The sequence below is a fragment of the Narcine bancroftii genome, chromosome 6, assembly GCF_036971445.1.
Source record: "Narcine bancroftii isolate sNarBan1 chromosome 6, sNarBan1.hap1, whole genome shotgun sequence".
In the NCBI taxonomy this organism is placed as follows: Eukaryota; Metazoa; Chordata; class Chondrichthyes; order Torpediniformes; family Narcinidae; genus Narcine; species Narcine bancroftii.
In genome coordinates, this window is record NC_091474.1 from 82,706,428 (window position 1) to 82,732,130 (window position 25,703).

The 25,703-nt window shown below is 45.1% G+C and overlaps 1 protein-coding gene across 11 annotated transcripts in view; it reads right to left on the reverse strand.

Annotated features, from left to right (window-relative positions):
• cdh23 (cadherin-related 23) overlaps positions 1-25,703 on the reverse strand; it is an 874,975-nt gene that overhangs the window by 350,497 nt on the left and 498,775 nt on the right. For 10 of the 11 annotated variants that reach the window (XM_069885557.1, XM_069885556.1, XM_069885568.1 and 7 more), the window contains 2 exons: positions 20,748-20,853; positions 9,415-9,542 (listed from right to left, as the gene is read on the reverse strand). In XM_069885557.1, the coding sequence (XP_069741658.1) occupies positions 9,415-9,542; positions 20,748-20,853 (234 nt within the window). Of the gene's footprint in view, positions 1-6,818; positions 6,873-9,414; positions 9,543-20,747; positions 20,854-25,703 lie in introns of those variants that run through there. The other variant, XM_069885565.1, reaches the window with a different exon arrangement.

The following is a 25,703-nucleotide window of genomic DNA, read 5'->3' on the forward strand; positions in this document are numbered from 1 at the left end:
TTTAAGGACTCTGACTTGTGCACTTGTTTCTCTTCCCTCTCTTGCACTGTCAGTTTATTTAATTAAAGAAAAAACTTGCTTACACGTGCAGTAGAATCAGGTTTTTTTTTGCATTGCCAATAATTGGTAACTTCATTGCCCACAGGGAAAAGAATCTCAGGGTTGTATGTGATATAATGCCTGCACTCTGAAAATAAATCTGAAATTGAATTTGAAAGAAGGATGAGCTTATAATCTCCAGCACATTCTCCGATCATTACATAGCCCTTAAAAGCCATAGCTATTATTTTATTTAAAATACAGTAAAACCCTGGCATCTGGGATTCAAACAACTGGCAAAAAAACCCCAAGGAAAATAAGTTAAAAAAAGTACTGTAAATAAGAATAAATAATAGGTAAAAAATACATGTTTAAAAAAGTAATTGTTCTCTGAAGTAACACATAAACCTTTGGTGAAGATGGGAGCAAGTATTCACCCAGCAGAGGGCCTTGGCCATGCTTTGCTCATAGCGGCTGTTTGAATTAAGTTGTGTGTGAAAGAGTAATGGCTTTGCCCAGGATGAAGAGCTGATTGATGCTGTTTGCTGTTGGGGTGACTCTCTTAAAGTGCCTCTTTATTCCTGCTTAGTAAGAATCACCCTGGTCAGAGGCTCTATCTGTAAACTTGGGGGAGGTTGGGTTAATTATTTCTGTGGTGATATGTAATTACACCATTAGGTCACCGGGGCTATATAAAGCAGTCTAGAGCTACAGTCTAGCCTTCCAGGTTCGTCTTGCAGAGAGACAAGACCTTTTAGTGTACATAATTAGTTTATTAAAGCTGTCTTATACTCGCACTGCTGGTGTGTTTATGGTCAGTACAATTTCCATTGTTATTGTTGGTCTTTCGGGCGGTTCCATGGAGGAACCTGCAGATGCAGCAATGGTTAAATGTTTTCAAAGAATGCGACTGAAAATAAAGTAAAATGCTTTGAGGCTTATATATTCATGCAGTTGAAGTTTGTTTAAAGTAAGTGCAGTGCTTTTATCTTTTAAACTGTTTATTCTTAATACAGGGGTATAAGTTAGCCATTGTAAGATTAAGTATGACGCAATTGGAAAATACACATTTTCTCTATATACAAACCACCATTGGTGCCAGATACCAGGGATTTTACTCTATTTTAAATTGTTTGATGCAAGAAACATGGCAGTTAAACTGTACTCAGGAAGATCCTTCACAGTTCCAGTGATCCTGGTTCCATGCTGACCACAAGTGTTGACATTGTGGAGCTTGCATGTTCTCCCTGGGACCAATTGGGCTTCCCCAAATCCCTAAAGACACAGCAGTTCTTAATCGTTTACTTGAATTGCTCCAGGTATAGATGAGCGGTGGAAAGCACGGGGAGCTGAGAATAATATAGGTATAATGCAGGATGAGTGCTTGATATTTGGCGTGGACACAGTGGCTGAAGTGTCTGTTTTTATACTGTTCAGACCTATTGAAAGAGCACAGCCACTTACAGAAGAAATGTAATTTCTCCAGTAAATGGGAGTTCTACTCAGTGCATGCGGTGCCAAAGAGACAGACATACATTTCCTTTTGCCAGCTGCCAATGCCTTCTGAAAACGTACTTCCAATTTAAGAACAAATAAAACGCCAAATCTCTGTAAACAGACAATTTTGCAGATTGGCACCAGGCATGATTATATAGCTGCATATCCCACAACTAAACCAAGGTCCAGCACCCCTCAGGAGCACAGGTGATGAGGGTGTTGGACAGAGGACCAGTACAAATCAAGGACAACAAAGGAGGATCTAAAGTTTTAAATGTATTCTTCTTATTTAATACAAAATAACACAGAAAGCTACAACACAGTATGGGCCCTTCAGCCCTTGATGTTGTGCTGATCCATATATTCCTATAAAAAAAACAAAGCCTTTCCTATGTCATAACTTTCTATTTTTCTTTCACGCATGAGCTTGTAAAAAAAAAGTATCTTACATGTCCCTAATATTTCAGCCTCCACCACCATCAAGGCATCCATCCCATGCACCCACAACTCTGTATAAAAAAAGCTTCCCCCAGTATCTTGGTACAATTGGCATAGTGGTTAATGCAATGCTTTTACTGTGCCAGCAATCAGGACCAGACTGCAGTTCGAATCCCATGATCTCTGTTAGGAGTTTGTACGTTCTCTTCATGTCTGCGTGGGTTTTCTCTGGGGGCTCCAGCTTCCTCCCATCATTCAAAATGTACCGGGGGTGTAGATTAATGAGGTGTAAATTGGGCAGCAATTGTCAAAATTTAAAATGTAAACTTTCCTCCCTTCACTTTGTAGAAATGTCCTCTGGTGCTTCCAATTCCTGCCTTGAGAAAAAGGTGCTGGCTGCCCATCTTGTCTATGCCTCTCCAAATCTTGTGGACATAACGCAGGATAGAAATGGAAAATGCTGAGAATGTTCAGCAAACTGGCCAGAAAAGAGATACAGAATTAATGGTTGATGTCGAAGGACCTCAATCACTGATTTCTCCATAGAGACTTCTTGATCTGCTAAGCATTTCTTGTGTTTCTGGTTTTCATTTCAGATTTCTACCATCTGCACTAATTTTAATCTACACAATGCTAAACAATGAACATTATGCTTCCTGAACACTTTTGGGTTTATTTAATGGATTTTGGACTGCTGATCACAAATATCACCTTCAAGATTTGCTATCACATCCTTTTTTTTAAGATTGTGATTTCCTGTCATATTTTAAACATGCTTCAAGCATACAAAACTACGAGGTGCAACATATCATTGAAAATTCATTTTCTGCATTCGCACTTGGACTTCTTCCCTGCTGATCTTGGTACAGTCAGTGACGAACATGGTGACAGGTTTCACCAGGACAATGTGACCACGGAAAAGCAGTATCGGAGCAACTGGATCCGATTAGGTTAATACTGGCCAACTTTTGTTGGACACTGACATGAGAGGCATTAGATGCCGAGTACAAACGAAAACCAGCGGCAAAACATTTTTAGGTCAGTTGAACTAACACATCATGATACGATTAAACATGCTAAATACAATAAGTTAATTTAATATTCTGCAAGTTCCTACATGATGCAGCAAATCTGAAATTGCATCATGAAGTTGTATATCATAATCCTCTTTTTTAGGAATCAGACCCTTTGAAGAAGAAAAAATTGTTGTTTGGTGAACTTTATAAACCGAGCACGAGTTTCGAAGTTAGAATTTCACCTTGATATGCAGACAAGTCAGGAGTGAAGGCCAAGGAGTTTCTACGTTTATTAATTAGGTCTCAGTTACATGACTGAATGACATCTTCAATGGCAAGGTAAACTCATTATGAACACTGCCAACAGGCTTTTAAATAACAAATGCCACAACCGATGCCCGATGCTGCAAAGAGTTGTGCATTAAGTGTTCATGAAAAATCTACAAACCTGGTTTCCCACTTTGGATGCAAAAACAACAAAAAAAAAGTCTTTTGCTATCTCTAGACAAGATGTTGCCCTTTGTAGGTGTCAAGGCCACAGAACAGCATCTCGGAAAAACTCAGCTCATTCTTTCTTTGCTCGAGGCAATGATCCACCTTGGTTTATGAATGAAGAGCTTTTTTTTCTGAACTTGCCTCAGAGGTTTGGGAATTCAAGCCCACTGACAGGAATTTGGACACTAACTCAAACATTCGTTGAACTGTCAGCCATCTAATTATTTGCAGTACTCCTTTTTTAAATTTAAAACCTGGTCCTTCAGCACCAGAGTCCTCTAATTATTAGAAATTTCACACACTAGATGAAGGGTGGGATCCCTGCCTCTTTTCCAGGCCAACTCTCCAATCCAAACCAACAATTCTTGGAATCACAAGACCGAGAAGCAGAATTTGGCCCATTGAGTCTGCTCCGCAATTCTAATCATGAACTGATCCATTCTCCCACTCAGCCCCACTCTCTGGCTTTCTCCTTGTAATCTTTGATGCCCTAACTAAATAAATACCTGTCAATCTCCGCATTAAATACACCCAACAACCTCACTTCCATAGCTGTCCATGGTAACATTCCACAGACTCACGGTCCTCTGACTAAATAAATTTTTCCACATCTCTGTTTTAAACTGAAGGTCTTTTATCTTCAAGTTGTGCCCTCTTGTCCTAGATTGCGCCACCATGGAAAACATCCTTGCCACATCTACTCTGTCCAGGCCTTTCAACATTCAAAATGCCTCTATGAATAACCTCCTCATCCTTCTGTGCTCCAACAAGTATAGGAGCTGACAATCATTCCTCAGATGCTCACCCTTTCATTCCTGGCATCATTCCAGTAAACCTTCTTTGAACCCTCTCCAACATCAGCACATCTTTTCTCAAATAAGGCATGAGAAACTATATACCAGGGCCATATAGAATCTCAACATTATATCCATACTTTTGTCTGCTATTCCTCTGGAAATGAATCTCAATTCACCTTCTTTACCATCGATTCAGATTTCAGATTTATTGTCAGAGAACACACGTGACATCACAAACCACCCTGAAAATCATTTTTATGCGGGTGAGGCAGAATTAACACTTATTGGTAGTGCAAAAAAACATACACAGCCTGTACATGTAAACAAATAAAGAACTGTAAACAGATAATGAATGTAAACAAAATGACTGTGCAAGAGAGAATAAAAAAATTAATAACGTGCACAAGTAAGAGTCCTTAAATGAGTCCCTGAGTTGAGTTTGTTGTTGAGGAGTCTGATGGTGGAGGGGAAGCACCTGTTCCTGAACTTGGTGGTGAGAGACTTGTGGCACCTAGATCTCTTTCCTGATGGCAACAATGAGAACAGAGTTAGGTGGTGTGGATCCTTGATGATTTCTGATTCTCTCTGATGGCAGAATACCCTATAGATGTTCTTCATAGTGGGGAGGGTTTTGCCTGGGATGGGCTGGGCTGTGTCCACAACCTTTTGCAGGCGTTTGTGCTCACGGCCACTTGGTGTCCCCATACCAGACTGTGAAGCAGCTGGTCAGCACACTTTCCACCACACCTCTGTGGAAATTTGCCAAGGTTTCTGATGTCATACCAAACCTCTGCAAACTCTTGAGGAAGCAGAGGTGCTGACGAGCTTTCATCACGATGCCTTTAGTGTGTTCGGTCCAGGAAAGATTCTCTGAGATAGTGACTCCTAAGGGCTTATATTTGCTCACCTTCTCCACCTCTGATCCCAGTAGGATCACTGGATTGTATTCCTCTGGCTTTCCCTCCCTCAAGTCAACAATCAACTCCAAGAAGGGAAAGGCCATTCCACATGCACTCTATCATGGGTATTTGTTCTTGTTGAGAGGGGCCCCAACTACAAAGTGGGTGGCCTGGTTGGAGTCGTGGTTAGCGCAACACCTTTACAGTACCAGTGATCAGGACCAGACCTTTCAAATCCCACGCTATCTGTAAGGATCCCTATCTCCCCATGTCTGCAAGGGTTTTCTCCAGGTGCTCAGGTTTCTTCCCACTGTTCAAAATTGTATTGGGGAGTTGGTTAATGGGTGTAAATTGGGCAGCATGGATTCATAGGACCAAATTGGCCTGTTTTGTGCTTCATGTCAAAACAAAAAATCATTGCTACCCTTCAGGATGTATTAGAGATGTTTTAACTCATTCAAGGCTGCACCACTGAGACTGAAAGAAGTGCTCATCAGTTGGAACCTTGCCCTCATTTCCACTCTGGTGTGCGTCAAAGATCATGACTTTGAAGAACAGGCCCAATATTCACTCCACAAGCAACTTCATCAGATCATCTCAATGCACATTTTGCCAAAAAAACATTCAATATTGATGGCAGTTCATTGGTCCTTCATTAGCTGAAGTCTCCAAACTTGCTGAAGCCCTGTCCATCTCTACACCTCATCAACACACTCAATGAGGAGAAATTTCCTCCAAATATTGGAAATGCCAATGATTCCGTCGATCTCCCTGGCATCTGCTAGAAGCTGAACCAGACTGCAACAACCTTGAGACTTGTGGTCAGCCAGGTAGTTAAGTTTTTGACCATGTTCTCACCTCCCTTCCTGACTCAGCTCACCTTTATCTTTGCATCTCTGGCATAAAATTTCAGCACTCCAGATATCTTTTCTTGCTCTATTATCTATAGTTTCCTGAACCCATTTAAAATGATGCTATGGGCTCCAGTGCACACCAAGTCCTACTCACCCATTACCTCTGTGCTTTCTGACCCTTTTTGCTTCAATCAGGCACATGTTAAATCTTCTTTCCTATATTATTTTTATTAAGCATGTCATGGTGCCCCAATTAGACATACAGCACCGTAACACACCCTTCCGGCCCACCAGCCCATGCCACCCTATACATTTTGAAGGGTGGGAGGAAAGCGGAGTGCCCAGAGGAAACCCATGCAGACACGGGGAGAACACACAAACTCCTTACAGACAGTGCTGGATTTGAATCTCAGTTGCTGGCACTGTAACAGCATGCTAACCACTACACTAACCATACCACCCGTTCTATCCTCTTGACAATCCTCATACTTAATAACTTGAAACAATGACTGGGACTTGACATCTGAAATCTCCCTTCCATGATGCACCTTAAAACATGTCAGATTTAGCAAGCCTTTGGTTACCAGACCCAATTATTTACATTAATGTTTGCTTTCTAACTCTCCTGCCATGTGCACTGTTTTACCCTGTTAATCCCTTATGGTTGTTGAAAAATGTTAAAAAGTAATATTGGAAATTTGAAATAAAAACTGATCAAGTTGGAGACATTCAGCAGGTTAAGCAGCATCCATAGAAACTGCTTCATATTCTCGAACTTGTATGCTTTGGTCATGTCCTATGTTGCCTCAGGATCTCCGTGATGCCACCATCATCACCCTGCACAAAAACAAAGGCGAGAAATCAGACTGCTCAAACTACAGGGGAATCACGCTGCTCTCCATTGCAGAAAATCTTCACTAGGATTCTCTTAAATAGAATAATACCTAGTGTCGCCGAGAATGTTCTCCCAGAATCACAGTGCGGCTTTCGTGCAAACAGAGGAACTACTGACATGGTCTTTGCCCTCAGACAGCTCCAAGAAAAGTGCAGAGAACAAAACAAAGGACTCTACACCACCTTTGTTGACCTCACCAAAGCCTTCGACACCGTGAGCAGGAAAGGGCTTTGGCAAATACTAAAGCGCCTCGGATGCCCCCCAAAGTTCCTCAACATGGTTATCCAACTGCACGAAAACCAACAAGGTCAGGTCAGATACAGCAATGAGCTCTCTGAACCCTTCTCCATTAACAATGGCGTGAAGCAAGGCTGCTTTCTCGCACCAACCCTCTTTTCAATCTTCTTCAGCATGATGCTGAAACAAGCCATGAAAGACCTCAACAATGAAGACGCTGTTTACATCCGGTACCACACGGATGGCAGTCTCTTCAATCTGATGCGCCTGCAAGCTCACACCAAGACACAAGAGCAACTTGTCCGTGAACTACTCTTTGCAGACGATGCCACTTTAGTTGCCCATTCAGAGCCAGCTCTTCGGCGCTTGATGTCCTGTTTTGCGGAAACTACCAAAATGTTTGGCCTGGAAGTCAGCCTGAAGAAAACTGAGGTCCTCCATCAGCCAGCTCCCCAGCATGACTACCAGTCCCCCCACATCTCCATTGGGCACACAAAACTCAAAACGGTCAACCAGTTTACCTATCTCGGCTGCACCATTTCATCGGATGCAAGGATCGACAATGAGATAGACAACAGACTCGCCAAGGCAAATAGCACCTTTGGAAGACTACACAAAAGAGTCTGGAAAAACAACCAACTGAAAAACCTCACGAAGATTAGCGTATACAGAGCCGTTGTCATACCCACACTCCTGTTCGGCTCCGAATCATGGGTCCTCTAACGGCATCACCTACGGCTCCTAGAACGCTTCCACCAGTGTTGTCTCCGCTCCATCCTCAACATTCAATTGGAGCGACTTCATCCCTAACATCGAAGTACTCGAGATGGCAGAGGCCGACAGCATCGAATCCACGCTGCTGAAGATCCAATTGCACTGGGTAGGTCACGTCTCCAGAATGGAGGACCATCGCCTTCCCAAGATCGTGTTATATGGCGAGCTCTCCACTGGTCACCGTGACAGAGGTGCACCAAAGAAGAGGTACAAGGATTGCCTAAAGAAATCTCTTGGTGCCTGTCACATTGACCAACGCCAGTGGGCTGATATCGCCTCAAATCATGCATCTTGGCGCCTCACAGTTCGGCGGGCAGCAACCTCCTTTGAAGAAGACCGCAGAGCCTACCTCACTGACAAAAGACAAAGGAGGAAAAACCCAACACCCAACCCCAACCAACCAATTTTCCCCTGCAACTGTGTCTGCCTGTCCCGCATTGGACTTGTCAGCCACAAACGAGCCTGCAGCTGACGTGGACATTACCCCTCCATAAATCTTCATCCGCGAAGCCAAGCCAAAGAAGAAAGAAATGTTGGAGAGGTATGGAGAGATATTTTTAAGACGTTGTCAGCTCTACTGGGTATCAGTTTGCAACCTAACCCATTGACTGCTCTTTTTGGAATTATACTTCCAGAAGTGGGACAAGTTCCCACTTCCACACATCCGGTTGTAACCTTTCCTGTATTGTTGGGTAGAAGAGTGATCTTATTTAAATGAAAGATATCCACCTATTTTAACTCAAGGGCTCTCTCAAATTATGTCATGTTTAAGTTTAGAGAAAGTTCGGAGTCGTACGTATGATACTTCTGTTAAATTTGGAGACTTGGGGACCTTCTACAAATTATTTCCACATGACTTAGTTAGTGTAATTATCATCCCTTCCAGACAATATTTTATTTCTTTTCTCTCTGTTAGTGAAGATCTGACGATTAATTTTTATTCATAAATTCTCAGGATAGGCTCACCAGTCTTTTTTTTTCCTTAGATTAGGTGTGGTTTTACATACATTTTTTCTTTTTTTTAAAGATTTCCGTTTGAGGAGATGAGAACATATTCACTAATTGTGGTGTAATGCAATATGTTCTATCATATCGTGTCATATTGTGATATATTTTTCTTTCTTGATTATGTACTCCTCCTCATGTACTGTTCACCAAAAATGGGATTAATAAAAAGACTGTTTCACGTCGAAGACCCTTTCCCAAAACGTCTAGCTCTTACAAAGGGTCTCAGACCTGAAGCTTTGCTTCTCTTTCCACACACGCTGCCTGAACTCTCATATCTGTTGTTGGGCTTTTGAAAAGTGCAACATGGAGGTTTTATTTTTTTCCTCAGCCTTGACATCAAGTATTAACCAAGACCCTGGAGTCAGTTAAATCTGGACAAAAAAATCAGCCCTTCTCTTGACAACTCCCCCGAACAATCCCATGTTGCTACAAATGAAAAGAAGTACCGACAACATGCAGACTTACAAAAACTTCAACAATCACGGGGACGGTGCTGTAGAGAGGAGGAGTTCCAGCATCCTTCGCCATGATCGTCAGGTAGACAAACCCTCCCGGCACCTGCTCAAAGTCAATGGGCCTTGTGACGATCACAACTGGAAAAAAGAAAGATATTGAGGAAGATCACTGCCGGCCAATACTTCATAACATTCTCAAACCTGGAATATCACATCAGATTTTATTTTCAAATTTAAATTTATCCTTTGCAGCAACAGGTAATGATTTAATCCTTTGTGACGAATGTAAATATTCATTGTCTGCTTCACTGCTGATTACATTACCAGAGACAGAAACTTTGACTTTTGGACATTTTTAATTAAAATTTCAGAAGCAGACGATCTGTAGGACTACAGACACTTTGTGGTTGTAATAAAAAGCATCAACTCAAAGAGATGATCAGTTGTGATCTGCAGCTGATCTGTAAACAGAAAATTTCAGGCAGTCATCTGGATTTGCGCATGTTGGTGGAAGTGATGTGGATGTCTCTCCAGAGACTGGAATTGTGTGGCTGATATATTTAGGATAGATTTTTCTCTCTCTTCCCACAGTATTAGTTGCTGTCAAATGGATGAATGCAAAGCTTGGGTGACTGCCAAAATTCTATCCTACAAGCCTGATGATTGCAATTGAGGAATTACAAGGCTTAAGACTTTCTAAAGAAAAAAAAACAGCTCCTTCTGCCAAAAGTATTTATGTTTATAAGAGCACAAGATGTAGGAGCATGATTTGAACTTGCTCTCTCATGAAGATCATGTGGATCAACTGCACTTTGCTGCACGATTCCCAAATCCCTCATTATCCTTTGTCCAAAAGTCCATCAATGTCAACTTTGAACATACTCGAAAATTAAACATCCACCGACCATGGCAAGGGAGCGTTCTCAAGCATCACAATGATCAAATGAAAACATTTCCTTTCATCTTAATCCTAAATATTCAATTCCTTCACCCTCTCAAACTGGTTCTAGATTCAGTGTCTGAGCCCCAACCTTCTCAATTCTTAGATCACCTCTCATTTGGCTAGATTCCAGACCCATCCCATTCATCTGGCCTTTCAATTCAGGGATTAGTGAGCCAGCCCTGCAGTGCCTCCATTTGGGATGCCCTTCCTCAGGTGTGAAGGTCAAAATGTATACTGTGCTTGGGCATCTCTTCAAAGACCTGTACAATTTAAGATGGCTATCTCCGGCAAACCAACATGAATGTAAAGAGGCCACCATACCCTATTTAAGTATCGGCCTGTCTTTCATATCCAAGGGAGCATTTTTTCTCTGTACTTGTTTCTCTGCCTTGGGAGCATTCAAAGATTAAAGTGCTGACCCTCTGGGATTGTACGGAGAAATGAATCACGGTTGTTTCTGTTTGGATGAGTCGTAGATGGAAAATGATTGTGTCCCAAAATTTAATGAAAGAGGAGAATTAGCCCAGGAGATCCGACCAATATATTTTCCTTAATCAACATTAAAAATGGATAATTAGTTAAAATCATGATGTGTGTGTGAGAAATCCAACTCCCACAATTCCTCCAGAGAGTGCACTTTGGAGATGTTCCCTGCAACATGCTATTAGAGAGGTCAGTAACAGTCCTCCCAAGAAGCACTTGTCATCTGAACATTCTCAGTCTCCACCCTATCTCCTTCCTCATTGTTGTCCACCCACACGTTCTCTGCTATTCTACCCCATGGTTTTCTAATTCTGATGGAAGGTCATTTATCTGAAGCACTAACTCTGTCTTCCTCTCCACAGACACTGCCCGACCTATAGAATCTCCCAGAGTATTCTGCTTACACATTGAAAATATTTCCTTCAAAGCATCCTTTGAGATCACACATTAAATGCTGGAGGAACGGAGCCAGTCTTGGATTGTACATAGGAGGTAGATATATTATCGATATTTCGGGCCTGAGCCATTCTTCAAGGTCTAGGCCAAAAGCAGGCAGGCATCTGAATAAAGACTGAGGAGGGAAAGGGGAAGAATGGGAGGGGAAGGAGTCCAGACCAACAAACAAAAGGAATTAATTGGATATGCTAAGAGGAAAGGTGGAATTAATTTTGGGTCTGTGAAAGGAGACAGAGGGAAAAGGCAAGAGAGAATCAGAATCAGAATTTATTGTAATGAACAAGTCATGAAATTCAATTTCATTATCAATTAAAAAAATAAAAATATAGTGCACAAAAAGTAAGGCATTGTCTTTGGTTCACTGATTATTCAGGAATTTGATGGCAGCGGGGAGAAACTGTCCTTATGCCGCTGAGTGCTCGTCTTTAGGCTCCAATTGCAGCAGAGTGAAGAGGGCATGGCGTGGATGGTGAGGGGTCCTTGAGGATAAAGGCTGCTTTTTTAAGACACCGCATCATGTAGATGTCCTTAATGGAATGAAGTCTGGTGCCTGTCATGTCACAGGCTGAGTTAACAACCCTGTAGTGTTTATTCTTGTCCTGAGAGAGAGAACTAGAGGAAAGAAGACCGGGGAGGAGAAGGAGTGAGGGGGAGGGTAGGGGCAGAGATTTAACTGAATTCAGAGAAGTCATTGTTAATGCCATCCAGTTGAAGGGTGCTCAGAGGGAAGATGAGGTGCTATTCCTCCAATTTTCCTGCAACACCACCTCATCTTTTGTCTGGTCACTCTCCAACCAAATGGTATTAACATTGAAGTCTCCAGTTTCCGTTAAACCACCCCCTTCTTTTTCCTCCAGGTCTCTCTCTCTCTTTCCTTTTCCCTCTATCTCCTGTCACAGAGCCAAAATTAATTCTCACCTTTCCTCTTACCATATCGAATTAGCAACTTCAGTTTGTTGGTCTGAACCCTCACGCCCTCAGCCCTCAGATGCCAGTCTGCTTTTTACTTCGACCTTGAAGAAGAGCTCAGGCCTGAATGTTGGGAATCTTTCTATGGACGCTGCGAGAGTGGCTGAGTTCATTTACTGTGTGTTTCACTCCTCTGTGCTCAGAGCTGTTACTGCGGAAAGCCAAATCCTTCGTAACACTGTCCTTTGTGGCTAGTTTCAGAGAAGACTGGCAGTAAACAGGATCAGGCCATTCCTGTTCCTCACTGTACTTTATATCATGACATCAGAAAAAATGAGAATAGCAGGCTTTTTTTTTGAAAAAAAAAACCAGAGAAAAATTTGTAAGAAGCTACTTACCTTGAGCGTTGTCGCAGAGGTGAAGGATTAAACTAAATCATGTTCATTGACTTGAAATATTTTGAAGAACGCTGAGATTTTCAACAGGCAGAACATCCTCACTGCAAGCCATGCTTTTGTGATTATACCATTAGCATGCAGTTTGTGGTCTTAACAACACAACAGGGAGCTATTTTTAATCACTGTATGTAATTACGTTGCGACAAAAGATTAAGAATAATGACCCTTCTGTTTCATTGTGTCTGTATTTATGATAACATTTGTGCAAGGCGTTCAAAGCCACACTTTCCTTTCTTTGGGTCTTTTTTATTTGTATGACGGCGCACAGCTGGATGCAGACATCTGGATCCTTCTTCACCTGCTGCAGTCGGTGGGAAGGAGGATCGCAGAACATCCCAAGGACTGTGGACCCACCGGATAAATGTTGGGAGATGCTGGTGGTGGTTTAGCTGGAACAGCATCTGGCCACTGAGTCAGGGGGTCGGGGGCTGAAGATATTCAATAACATGAGTAGAAAAACATAGGTCAAAGGACTGAGGGGATGCAAGTGCTGTCAAAAGAGCCATTTTTTGCATGTTCCATTGAACTTCACCTGACTCTGCCTCTGCTCGTCTGATGCTGAAGCTGTCCACTTGTGTCTTTGCTGAGAAGCATGCTGATACATTCTTGGCTTGTATCCCATTCTCAGCAAAGACATCTACTGTGTATGTTCATGTCAAAGTTGAATTCTGTAGACCATTTTTTAATGGTAAATTTATGGGGTCAGCTATTACGTGGATATGATTTTTGACCACAATAAGTATCTGCATTGATGGAGGCGCCAGAAACTCTGATGGGTGGGTGGCCAAAGCACGTTCGAAGCTTGTATGGGTGGGCAGCTGGGTCCACGGTCAGTCCGTATTCGAGGTGACAGGAAATCTGATGGGTGGGTGGCTGGGATCAAATGGGAAATTGATGTTTGACACTACATGAGTTCCGAAGGGTGAGTGGCCAGGACCGGATGGGAAATCAGGCAACTGGAGCCAAGGTGAGAGATTAGAATAGACTTTTTCAAGATTTCTTTTGGGCCAAAACAGGGGATCGACTTTTACAATTGCATCAACTTTTAGACAAGTAACCATCCGTAATTATTACCCCCCCCCCCCACCCCCACAAACACCAAACTATCTGCAACTATTAGACTCTACATACACCAAGACCTCTTCACCCATGACTCCTATACTCAATCGTCTGGAGCCAATCATAAAAGACATTCGGAGGAGATGGCCACCAGGCTCCTGAAACCTTTCCCACTCTTCAAAACGATGAGATGAATCTTGCTATCATTTAAATTTAGACATGCAGCATGGAAACAGGTCATTTCGGCCCACGGGCCCAGGTCGCCCAATTACGCCCGATTGATCTATACCCCCAATATATTTTTGAATGGTGGAAGGAAACCAGAGTCCCCAAAGAAAACCCACACAGACACATGGAGAACGTTAAAACTCCTTACAAAATAGTGCAGGATTCAAACCCTGGGCTGATTGCTGGTGCTGTAAAGGTATTGCGCTAACTGCTACGCCAACCGTGCTGTCCATAACTTAATTAACATTAAGGTTGACAGAGGGAGAAATAAGGGCTGTGTCTCTGGCAGTTATAAGAACATCAGAAATCGGATCAGGAGTTGGCCATCCGGCCCATTGAGCCTGCTCCACCATTCAATGAGATCATGGCTGATCACATGATAGGTTCATTTCCATCCATCTGTCTTTTTCTAATATCTCTTAATTCCCCAACTATGTACAAATCTGTCCAACTTTGTCTTAAATACATTTACTGAGGGAGCTTCCACTGCTTCAACGGGGAACGAATTCCATAGATTCATCACCCTCTGGGAAAAACAGTTCCTCCTCATCTCCATCCTAAATCTACCTTGAATCTTGAGGTAATGTCCCCGAGTTCTTGTCTCCCTCACCGATGGAAACAACTTACCTACCTTTATCTTATAAAGGAGAGACTCCCCATCAGCAGGTTTAGAACATAGAACACTACAGCACACTTTAGGCCCTTTGGGCCTTGATGTTGTGCTGCCCCTATATTCCTATCAAAAAAAAGAAAAAAGTTCTCAACCCTCCCTACCCTATTTTCCTTTCATCCATGTGTCTGTCTAAGAGTCACGTAAATGCCAACCTCCACCATTATCTCCAGTAAAGCATTCCAAGCACCCACAACTCTCTGTGTAAAAAAAAAAATCCCTGATTTCTCCCCTAAACTTCTCTCCCTTAACTTTGTACACAGATACTCCGCCGGTGCTGCCCTGGGAAACAGGTGCTGACTGTCCACCCCATCTATGCCTCTTATAATCTTGTAGACAAGACTCCTCTCATCCTTCTGTGCTCTATATAGAAAGGTCCCAGCTCTGCTAACCTTGCCTCATAAGACTTGTTTCCCAATCCAGGCAGCATCCTGGTTAATCTCCTCATCACCCTCTTCAGAGCTTCCACATCTTTCCTATAATGAGGTGACCAGAACAGAACACGATACTCTAAGTTTGGTCTCACCCGAGGTGTGCAGATTTGCAACATGTCCTCTCGACTCTTGAATTCAATCCCCCTATTAATGAAGCCCAGTGTAGAGCTCGTCGAAAGAACCAAAGACTTGTTGATCCAAACCAAGGCTTTTATTAGCAAAAGACCGGAGCTCTTCACAGGTGGCCGACCAGTCCGGAATGATCCGACCTGGCTAGGGACACAATCCTTTAAGGCCCAAACAATAGGTGTGGCTTAGCTCTCAGCCAATCGCTGTAAGCACAGTCTAGATACAGTAACTATATACACTATGTACATTGGTGATAGATCTGTACTATCACATTCACCCCTTCTTGGAGAATTGACCCTGGAAAAAAAAAAACAAAAACGAAGGAGAGAATGAAAAGGAAGGGGTAGGTCAAGGACTGTAGCGGTCAGGGGGTCTGACCATCCGGCGTGACCGCCGTGGTGCCGGGATTGGGGTCGCTGGAGTGGTGTCGCCAGCGGGCTCATCGGGTGCGACTGCTCCGTCGCTCAATTCCCCAGTCGTTTTGTCGGCAGGGTGGCCCGAGTCATTGGGGTGCTGTTGGGCCTTCTTTTGCGGCACGGGGCCTGGAGCATAAGGAGTTGGGGGGTTTGCTGGGTCTACCGCGTCCTGAGCTAGGTCCCGCACCGAAACAGTGTCCTCCCGCCCGTCTGGGAACTCCACGTATGCGTAATGTGGGTTCGCGTGGAGTAGAGTCACTCGGTCGACCAAGGGGTCATTCTTTGAGTGCCGGACGTGGCGTCGCAAAAGGACAGGGCCAGGGACGGTGAGCCATGCCGGTACAGTGGTTCCCGATTCGGATTTCCTCGGGAAAAGGAACATCCTTTCGTGGGGGGTGGCATTTGTTGCAGTACATAGGAGGGAGCGGATGGAGTGTAAGGCACTAGTGAGAACCTCCTGCCAGTGAGAGGTAGGGAGACCTTTAGACCGGAGAGCCAGTGTAACCGCTCTCCATATGGTGGCATTCTCCCTCTCGACCTGGCCATTACCGCGTGGGTTATAGCTCGTGGTCCTGCTTGAAGCAATACCACACTCCAGAAGGTACTGTTGCAGCTCTGCACTCATGAATGAGGACCCCCTATCACTGTGGATGGAATTGGGGTACCCGAAGATGGTGAAAATACTGTGAAGGGCCTGTATCACTGAGGTGGCAGTGGTGTCTGGGCAGGCCACAGCGAATGGGAAGCGGGAGTATTCGTCGATGGCCGTAAGGATGTAGGTATTACGGTTGGTTGACGGTAGGGGTCCCTTAAAGTCTACGCTAAGACGTTCGAAGGGGCGGGTGGCTTTGATGACGTGGGAGTTATCCGGACGGAAGAAGTGGGGCTTGCATTCGGCGCACACCGAACAGGCTCGGGTCATGGAGCGGATCTCCTCAACTGTGTTGGGTAAGTTGCGCGCCTTGACAAAGTGAGCAAACCTAGTGACCCCTGGATGACAGAGCGCCTCATGGAGTTTCCGTAGTCTGTCCATCTGTATGCTGGCGCACGTCCCCCTGGAGAGCGCGTCAGGCGGGTCGTTGAGCTTACCAGGCCGGTACAGGATGTCATAGTTAAAGGTGGAGAGTTCGATTCTCCATCTGACGATTTTGTCGTTTTTTATCTTACCACGCTGGGTGTTGCTGAACATGAAGGAGACCGCGCGTTGATCAGTCAACAGTGTAAAGCGCCTCCCAGCGAGGTAATGTCTCCAACGACGTACCGCTTCAACTATGGCCTGGGCCTCCTTCTCGATCGAGGAGTGTCTACTCTCCGGACCCTGGAGGGTTCTGGAGAAGAAGGCTACAGGCCGACCGGCCTGGTTCAAGGTGGCTGCCAGGGCGAAGTCGGATGCATCGCTCTCGACTTGAAACGGGACAGACTCATCGATCGCGTGCAGCGTCGCAGCAGCGATGTCAGATTTGATTCGATCGAAAGCCGCTGTGGCTTCGGTCGAGAGGGGAAAAGAGGTGGTCTTGATAAGAGGACGTGCCTTGTCGGCGTAGTTTGGAACCCATTGGGCATAATACGAGAAAAAGCCCAGGCAGCGTTTGATAGCTTTCTGGGTATGTGGGGGGGGTAAGTCCATTAAGGGACGCATGCGGTCAGGATCTGGCATGACTATCCCGTTTTCCACCACACAACCTAGAATAGCGAGTCGTGTGGTCCGGAAAACACACTTGTCCAAATTGTAAGTCAGGTTTAGCTGACGGGCAGTTTGAAGAAATTTGTCTAGGTTGGCGTCATGGTCCTGCATGTCGTGGCCGCAGATGGTGATATTGTCCAGATACGGGAAGGTAGCGGTTAGCCCGTTCTGGTCCACCATCCTGTCCATTTCCCGCTGGAAGACCGCGACACCATTTGTGACCCCGAATGGTACCCTGAGAAATTGATATAGCCGCCCATTCGCTTCAAAGGCCGTGAATGGTCGGTCCTCGCAGCGGATCGGGAGCTGGTGGTAGGCCGAACGTAGGTCAATAGTGGAGAAAATGCGGTACTGGGCGATCTGGTTCACCACATCCGTGATGCGTGGCAGGGGGTACGCATCCAGGAGCGTGAAGCGGTTAATGGTCTGGCTATAGTCGACCACCATCCGTAGTTTTTCCCCATTCTTGACAACCACCACCTGGGCTCTCCAGGGGCTTGAACTGGGTTCGATGATGCCCTCATCCAGCAATCTACGCACCTCACTCCTAATGAATTGCCTGTTTTCGTAACTATATTGCCGACTTTTGGTGGCCACAGGCTTCCAGCCAGGGGTGAGGTTTGCGAAGAGTGCTGGCGGGGCAATCCGGAGTGTGGAAAGGCCGCAGGATTGGCCCCGGGGCACGGGGGCGGGTTGCTCGGGTGCTTCGGGAGTGGGGCGATGGCAGACCGAGAGGGGGGGCGTGGGGTCCCCCAAAGTGTAGGGACACCGTTTGGAACTGACACTGGAAGTCTAATCCCAGCAACACTGGGGCGCACAATTGGGGAAGGACGAATAATTTAAAGTGGGTGACCGTCACGCCCTGTACTTCCAGCGTGGCGATGCAATACCCCTTTATCCCAGTCGAGTGCGACCTCGTCGCTAATGAGATCCTCTGGGTAGTGGGGATAATGTCAAGTCCCCAACGGAGGGCCAGATCTGGCTGGATAAAACTGTCAGTTGACCCAGAGTCAAATAAGCAATTGGTGTAGTGTCCATGCACTTTAATCAGTTCCATTGCTCTGGTGAGGGGATGAGAGCATTGCTGGTTTAATGTTATTGAAGCAGTTGACAGGCGAGTTTTGCGCGATGACATCACGCAACGGGATGACGTCACGCAACGGGATGACGTAGTCAACGCTCGAGGAGCAGGTTGGAGAACCTCCCGGAAGTGCTGTTGTGGCGGGTGAATGGTAAGTAGTGGGGTTTGTAGTTGCTCGCGATCGGCGGTCGGGCCCTGGCGGTCGTCAGCGATGGACGCTAGGGTGAGCACCTGGTTGGCCGCGGGGGTGGCTGCGGCGGCGGTAGCGTCGGCCCCGGGGGTGTCTGTGGCGGCAGCAGCAGCAGCGGCGGTAGCGTCGGCCCCGGGGGTGGCTGTGGCGGCGGCAGCAGCGGCGGTAGCGTCGGCCCCGGGGGTGTCCGTGGCGGCGGCAGCAGCGGCGGTAGCGTCGGCCCCGGAGGTGTCCGTGGCGGCGGCAGCAGCGGCGGTAGCGTCGGCCCCGGGGGTGGCTGTGGCGGCGGCAGCAGCGGCGGTAGTGTCAAGTGTTCCGCACGGGGGCGAGAGGCAGGCCATCACCATGGTTGCGACGGTGGGTTGCCCCTTCCGGGTTCGGCGTCTCCGTGACGTCAGGCGTTGCCGAGCAGGGGAGCCCTCGCTCTCATTGGACGAGAGCTCTGGGGAAGAAGAGTTTGAATGGGATAGTGGCGGTTGAGCTTCACACGAGGCACTGTGTTTGCTGGCGGCCATTTTAGACCTACAGACTGCAGCAAAGTGGCCCTTTTTAAGGCACTTCTGGCACCGGGCTTTTCTTGCTGGGCACTGGGATCTGCTGTGCTTGTCCCTCCCGCAGAAATAACATTTCGGGTTCGCACGGGGCAGGGTAGCAGCAGCCGACAGGCCGTCAGGGGTAGGGTAGAAGGGCACTCTACTCACATCAGAACGAGGGGTCCAGTCCCTAGAGAGCTCGGTGGACTTTAAGGCTGCATCCTCCATTGTGATTGCAATCCGGGCCACGTCCTCTAGTTTTTCTACCCCTTGTTCGAGCAAACGCAGCCTCACTTCGTTCGATCGGAGCCCGGCCACATAGGCATCCCGGACGAGGTCGCTAGTGATCTCGGCAGCAGTTTTGTCCACACAGTTACAGTCCTTGCCCAATGCCTTTAATACTTGTAAATATGCCCTGCTGGACTCGCCGGGCTGTTGCTTTCTCGACGCAAGCATGAGCCGGGCATGAACTCTGTTCACCGGTTGATCATACAGTTCCTTCAGTACCTTTATGGCTGCGGTGTAAGTGGTCTCATCCTGGATGTTCTCGTAGACTCTCAAGGACACCATAGACAGCAATGCTGTTAGACGCTGGTTATCCTCCTCTACCTGAATGAATCTCAGGAAGTTTTCAAAGTTCAGCAGCCAGAACTTAAAGGCTTTGAAGGCTGTAGCTGACTGTGGGTCGATATCAAGTTTTTCTAGCCGAGTTAAACGCTCCATCCCTTTCAAAAAAAATTCTTTTTGCTAATAAAATTGTAGAGCTCGTCGAAAGAACCAAAGACTTGTTGATCCAAACCAAGGCTTTTATTAGCAAAAGACCGGAGCTCTTCACAGGTGGCCGACCAGTCCGGAATGATCCGACCTGGCTAGGGACACAACCCTTTAAGGCCCAAACAATAGGTGTGGCTTAGCTCTCAGCCAATCGCTGTAAGCACAGTCTAGATACAGTAACTATATACACTATGTACATTGGTGATAGATCTGTACTATCACACCCAGCATCCCATAGGCTGCGCAGCGATCTTTGAGAGATGAATGGATTTGGACACCAAGGTCTCTCTGTTCATCCACACTCTGAAATAATGACTGTTAACTCCATCTCCTTATTTATGAGGACAGAAAGAAGCACCCAACATTTCACCTAATCAATGCCCCCTCAGGTAGTACCAAACTCCCAGCTTTTCAGCATATGGTGCTCACGATTCTGGAGTGGTTCTTAAATGCCTAACCTTTCTGATTCAGAAGTGACAGCAACACTCACTGCGCCACTAACACAGAGGTTACACATTTACCCCAACCAAAAATGCACATGAATGAATCCAAGAGATAGCGGGGGGTCTGAAAGATTCAGGGTAACTAGATTCCCAACATCTTACGAGAGAAAACTTTTTCTTATCAGGAACTTAAAATAAAGAAATCATGGAATGCTTCCACTCTGATCCCCAGAGTCAGTTGTGCGCAAAAAAAGACAGAAATGATGGAGGAACTCAGCAGACCGGCGTTTATATGACAATCACAGCATCTGCAGGCTTTTGTGTTTCATTCCATTCAGTTGTGGGTAACCCCTGGCCCTTTTCCTTTCCTGCATATTCATGAACGCTGTAGCCCCCTTTCACATTGACTCAAAATCTGTCCAGCGTAGATTATACAAAGGCAAGATATCTTACCCCCATATCCCTCTGACACCCCGATATCAAAGGAGGTGCTCAGAATGGAGGCGTTGAAAATGCTGTAGGTGATCTGGTTATTCGGCGGGGAGTCATCGTCAATCACCTGCGATTAAAAAAGAAACACGAGGATCAGTGGGTCAACGGAAGTGAAAACACAGCCAAATTTCATTGGATGAAACGGACAACGATGTGACCTTGCTCATCTGTTGACTCCAATGCTGCTGGACAGCAGAGAAAACAATCGGGGCTGTGTGGCCTCCACTGCTTCGAATTTATACCTTCATTCATGTGGTCCGTTTTTTTAAAACGTATAATACCGTTATTTTTCTGTCATCAATTTTCACATTTACCTTCTGGTGGCCATTCACACATAATGACCTGTGTTTGGCTATCGTCTCACATTTAGACCAAGTATCTGAGGTGTCGTACTTATGTAGGCTGGACATGGATTGACGTCAGCTATTATGTCGTATTCATTAGCCCATCGTTGCAGACCGCCTGCAGTTCAGTTTAGACTGGAGGCAGTCCACAAAAATGTCCAGGGGTGCCGTAGGAAAAATTTCAGAATGGGAATGAGTCACTCATTACACAGACTGCATTCCGGGAATTTGGAAATAATTTCGCAGAACACAGTGGCTGTGAAAAACAAAAAGGTTATTGAAAGGTGGAAATAAACTAAATAGGCTGAGCAGCTCCTGCCATTCCACCGGCTGCAGGATATCTGGTTGCATCGTGATGTGTGTCTACATGATGCAAAGGGTCAGGGTATGGGCAAAGAAGCGAAAGCAGGAATTGGCTGAACAAAATTCACGAGACAATGATCCTCTCTGGTGATATTTGCTCTCCCGCATTTCTAATCAGTCTCACAGGTCACATTTCATATTTAAAATGTATTTTTGAAGTAACCCACAATGCTTTCACCTGCTTTCCTCTTTACCTCCAATAAATTAAACTGCCACACAGTCAACACACTGCCAATGCCATTAAGCATCACAATCACATCTTAATCAAATCCAATGACCAAAATGACAGCAGATTTGGGAAACCTGACAGTGCAATAAATAGCTTTACTTTAAAAAAAAATACAAGTAATTAAGGACCAGTCATTCTTGCTTTATCAGAGAGAATGTTCAGATAAAAGTGGAGGCTCATAATTACAGTGCTCCACTCTTCGTGTCAATGGCCAAAGATGTGGAACTTGCTACCATTCACCAGGAAGCCAGCAAGAGCTCAAATATGATTTGACGAGTGCAAGAAGCACAAGAATTGCAGATGAAGTGAAACAGGGACGTCTGCAGATGCTGTTATTGTAGAAAAACACAAAAATGCTGGAGGAACTGAGTAATGTCCATGGGAGGCCAAGATACAGACCCTTCGCCTAGGAACAAGAAAGCAACTAGCAGGTGCCTGAATAAAAAGGCTGGGGGAGAAGGAAAGAAAGGCGGGGGGAAGGATCACAGGGAAACATGCAAAGGCCATGACTGGATGTGGTTAGAAGGAGAGGGAGGGTGAGAAAGGAAGGGGAGGCTCTGTGAATGCAGAGTTAGAGGAGAGTGAAAAATAGGGAAAGAGAGAGAGAATCACAGAGTGAAAGGTAAGATGGGGATACCGTAAGATGGGATAAGGGGAGATGGGCAGGAGGTAATGGAAATTGGAGAAGTCAATATTAATGCCATCTGGTTGGAGGGTGCCCAGATGGAATACCAGGTATTGTTCCTCCAGTTTGAGGGTGGTCTCAGCCAGGGAGTACATAACATCATGTACAGACATATCAATGCAGGAGTGGGGTGCAGAATTGAAATGGGTTGCCACTGGGAGAACCCTGTCATCGATGCAGACTGAGCCAAGATATTCAGTGAAGTGATCTCCTAGTTTGTGGCCAGTTTGTCCCATGTGGAGGAGACCACAACAAGAGCACCGATGCAGTAGATGACCGCTGCAGATTCAACAAGTGTTCCTTCACTTGGAATGACTGCAATGAGTCCCGAATGTGATGAAGGAGAAGGCGTGAATTCAAGTGTGCCTTTTTCTGCAGTCACAGGGGAAGGTACCAAGGAGGCGAGTTCCTCCAGCATTTTTGTCTTTTTACATGCACTTCAAATACTGGAATACTGAGCAAACAGAGAGGAGCAGGAGGGTCTCAGCAGGTCAGGTAGCAAACCTGGAACGAAACAGACAGTCGACACTTCAGGTTGGAACCCTTTATCAAAACCTTAAAGAAGGCTCCCAGTCAGAAATGTTGACTGACCATTTCCTTCCATGGATGCTGTCAGATCTGCTGCGTGACCTCAGCTCTTACTTGATTTCCCTTGTGCTCGAAATGACTTGTTTTTATTGCTCTATGCAATAGATACTCACTTATAAATTCCCTCCACATGTGGTGGCCATTGCAAATCTGCTATTACATATAGTCTTGATTCCACAGAAAGGAGGTCAAGGTAATTGGAGTCTAGGTTTCACACATTCACACACACACACACACACACACACACACACACACACACACACACACACACACACACACACACACACACACACACACACACACACACACACACAAAACAATAATATACACATACTAACATGTGCACTGGCCACACTCGAGTTTGTGTCACACTCACCTCTGGCCATCCACTTCCTCACCAGCATAACAACCTTCAACATTCCTTTATTGTCATGTAATAGTACAGACCACATAATAAAATTTTTAAAATATAGACATACAGCACGGTAAAAGCCATTTTGACCCACGAGCCCATGCTGCCCAATTTACACCAAAATTAACCTACACCTCCGAAACCTGAGCCCCCAGGGAAAGCACAGGGAGACACGTGGGATTCAAAGCCTGGTCCGATCCCGCTGGCTGGCGTTGTAAAGGCGTTGTGCTAACCGCTACGTCAACCATGCTGCAATATTATGCAAAATTGCCCTCTTAAGCCAGACAAAGAGTCACCATTATAGTTACTCGGTGCCCATTACAGTACGAGAGACAGAGAAACAAAAAAGTCACCGAGTGTCAATGGATTAGCCTCCAGCACTCCTGCAGTCGAACAGACCATTCATCGGCAACCCAAGCTCCAGACCCAAACATCCCGAGGCCCTTCAGAAGCAAACTCTCACTACATCTGTACACAGTACTCTTCATTCATGAAGTCGCAGATAAAGCTTGAGGCCAGCCTGAGTAAGGATGATGGATTTACTTCCCTGAGGATTTTGAGAGCCAGATGGATTCTTATGCCATCCATTAAATTTATGGCTATTTGTTACCAAATGCTACTTCTTTTGAAAAAAAATCAGATTGATTTGTGTTTCAGTTGATATACCTCAGCCACTGTGGAAGGAATATGTTCCACAGAAAAATTCAATCCCCTAAAAACCTTGACAATTGAAAATGCTCAAGACTAAGGTTAATATGTTAGTTTGTAAGGTGAAGGTGCAAAATGATGGATAATTTGAAGAATAAATGATATTTACTCGACATGCAAAATATATTATCATACTCTGCTGCACCGTAAAAGCATTGAGGCTTTGCAATTCAAGTGAACGGAAAGCATGTGGCATGATTAGCAAGAAGTTTTAATGTTCATTTGTTTTAAAAGAATAGCAGCTATCATTTTGCAACTTGGATTTAAACATGAAAACCTGGAAACGCTGTGTTTAAAGTTTACACAAAAGGGCTGGAGAAATTCAGCCCCCCCCCAACTGTTTATCGACCCCACCCCCCCCTCCCCCCCAGCCAGGCATTTATGAACCCCTTGGTTTGTCCCATCCACACAACTCCCCCCCTTTTCCGGGGTCAATATCGACCACTTTGTAGCTTCTGGTCCAACTGTATCGCCTTTGTAGCATCATGCCAGCAACACAACATCCGTGTAGAAGTGTACACAAGAACCTTGTGGATATACTCATGAAATTGCCTCAAGGTGTAGTCAAACAATAAAAATATTAAAACAGTCCCCAAAAAAGACTTGTAATCACAGGCTTAATACGTTCAACTATTAGTAGATGTACAAAGGTGGTTTCCCATGGTGGGAGAGACCTGGACAATGGAGCATGACTTTAGGATTGAAGGGCATCCACTTGAAACAAAGAATGAAGAGGAATTTCTTCTGGCAGAGGGTGGTGAATCTGTGCAATTTGTTCTCATAAGTGGTTGTGGAAGCCAGGTCATTGGGTGTTCTGAAGGCAGAGATTGATAGGTTCTTGATTAGTCAGGGCATCAAAGGTTATGGGAAGAAGGCCAGACAGTGGGGCGGAGTGAATTCACATCCTTGTGAATCTTTCTGCACTGTTTTCAGCTTAATAGAATCTTTCCTCAAGTCAGCTGACAAGAACCCTTGCAGTTTGACCAAATCTTTTCAAGGCTGTGAGCTTTTACGAACATTCCTCACATTTTATTTTACTGGTTTGACAGTTTTATTTCAATGCAGAAAGTTATTGAACCATTAACACAGAATTTGTAAAAACACAAGGCTGCAGAAACTCAGCAGGTCAAACAGTCTCATTCATATAGCAAAGATAAAGATACATAATCAATGATTCAGGCTTGAAGTTTTGTTCAAGGGCTCAAGCCCAAAATGTTGGTTATCTTTGCTATATAAAGCACGCTGTGTGTCCTGCTGAGTTTCCGCAGCATTGTGTAATTACCCACTGCAGATGAACTCATGAATATTTTTCTGAGGGGACAAGGGTGATACAATTGGAGAATATCAAGGTGCTAAACAGGTATAATTATGAGGCGCATGGGAGAGGAAGCTATTATAAATATTTAAATAAACTTCTTTTCACCAAACTCTACCCGAACTTGCATGGACTTAACAGTTTCAAAATGCTGATTTATTTATTAGTAAAATGCTTCACAAAAGATCAGCAGTGAAGGTCAAAACTGAAGAACAGGCTTTCTCAACAGAGGCATCAAAATGATTATTGCTGACATTAATATGAAGATGGGCA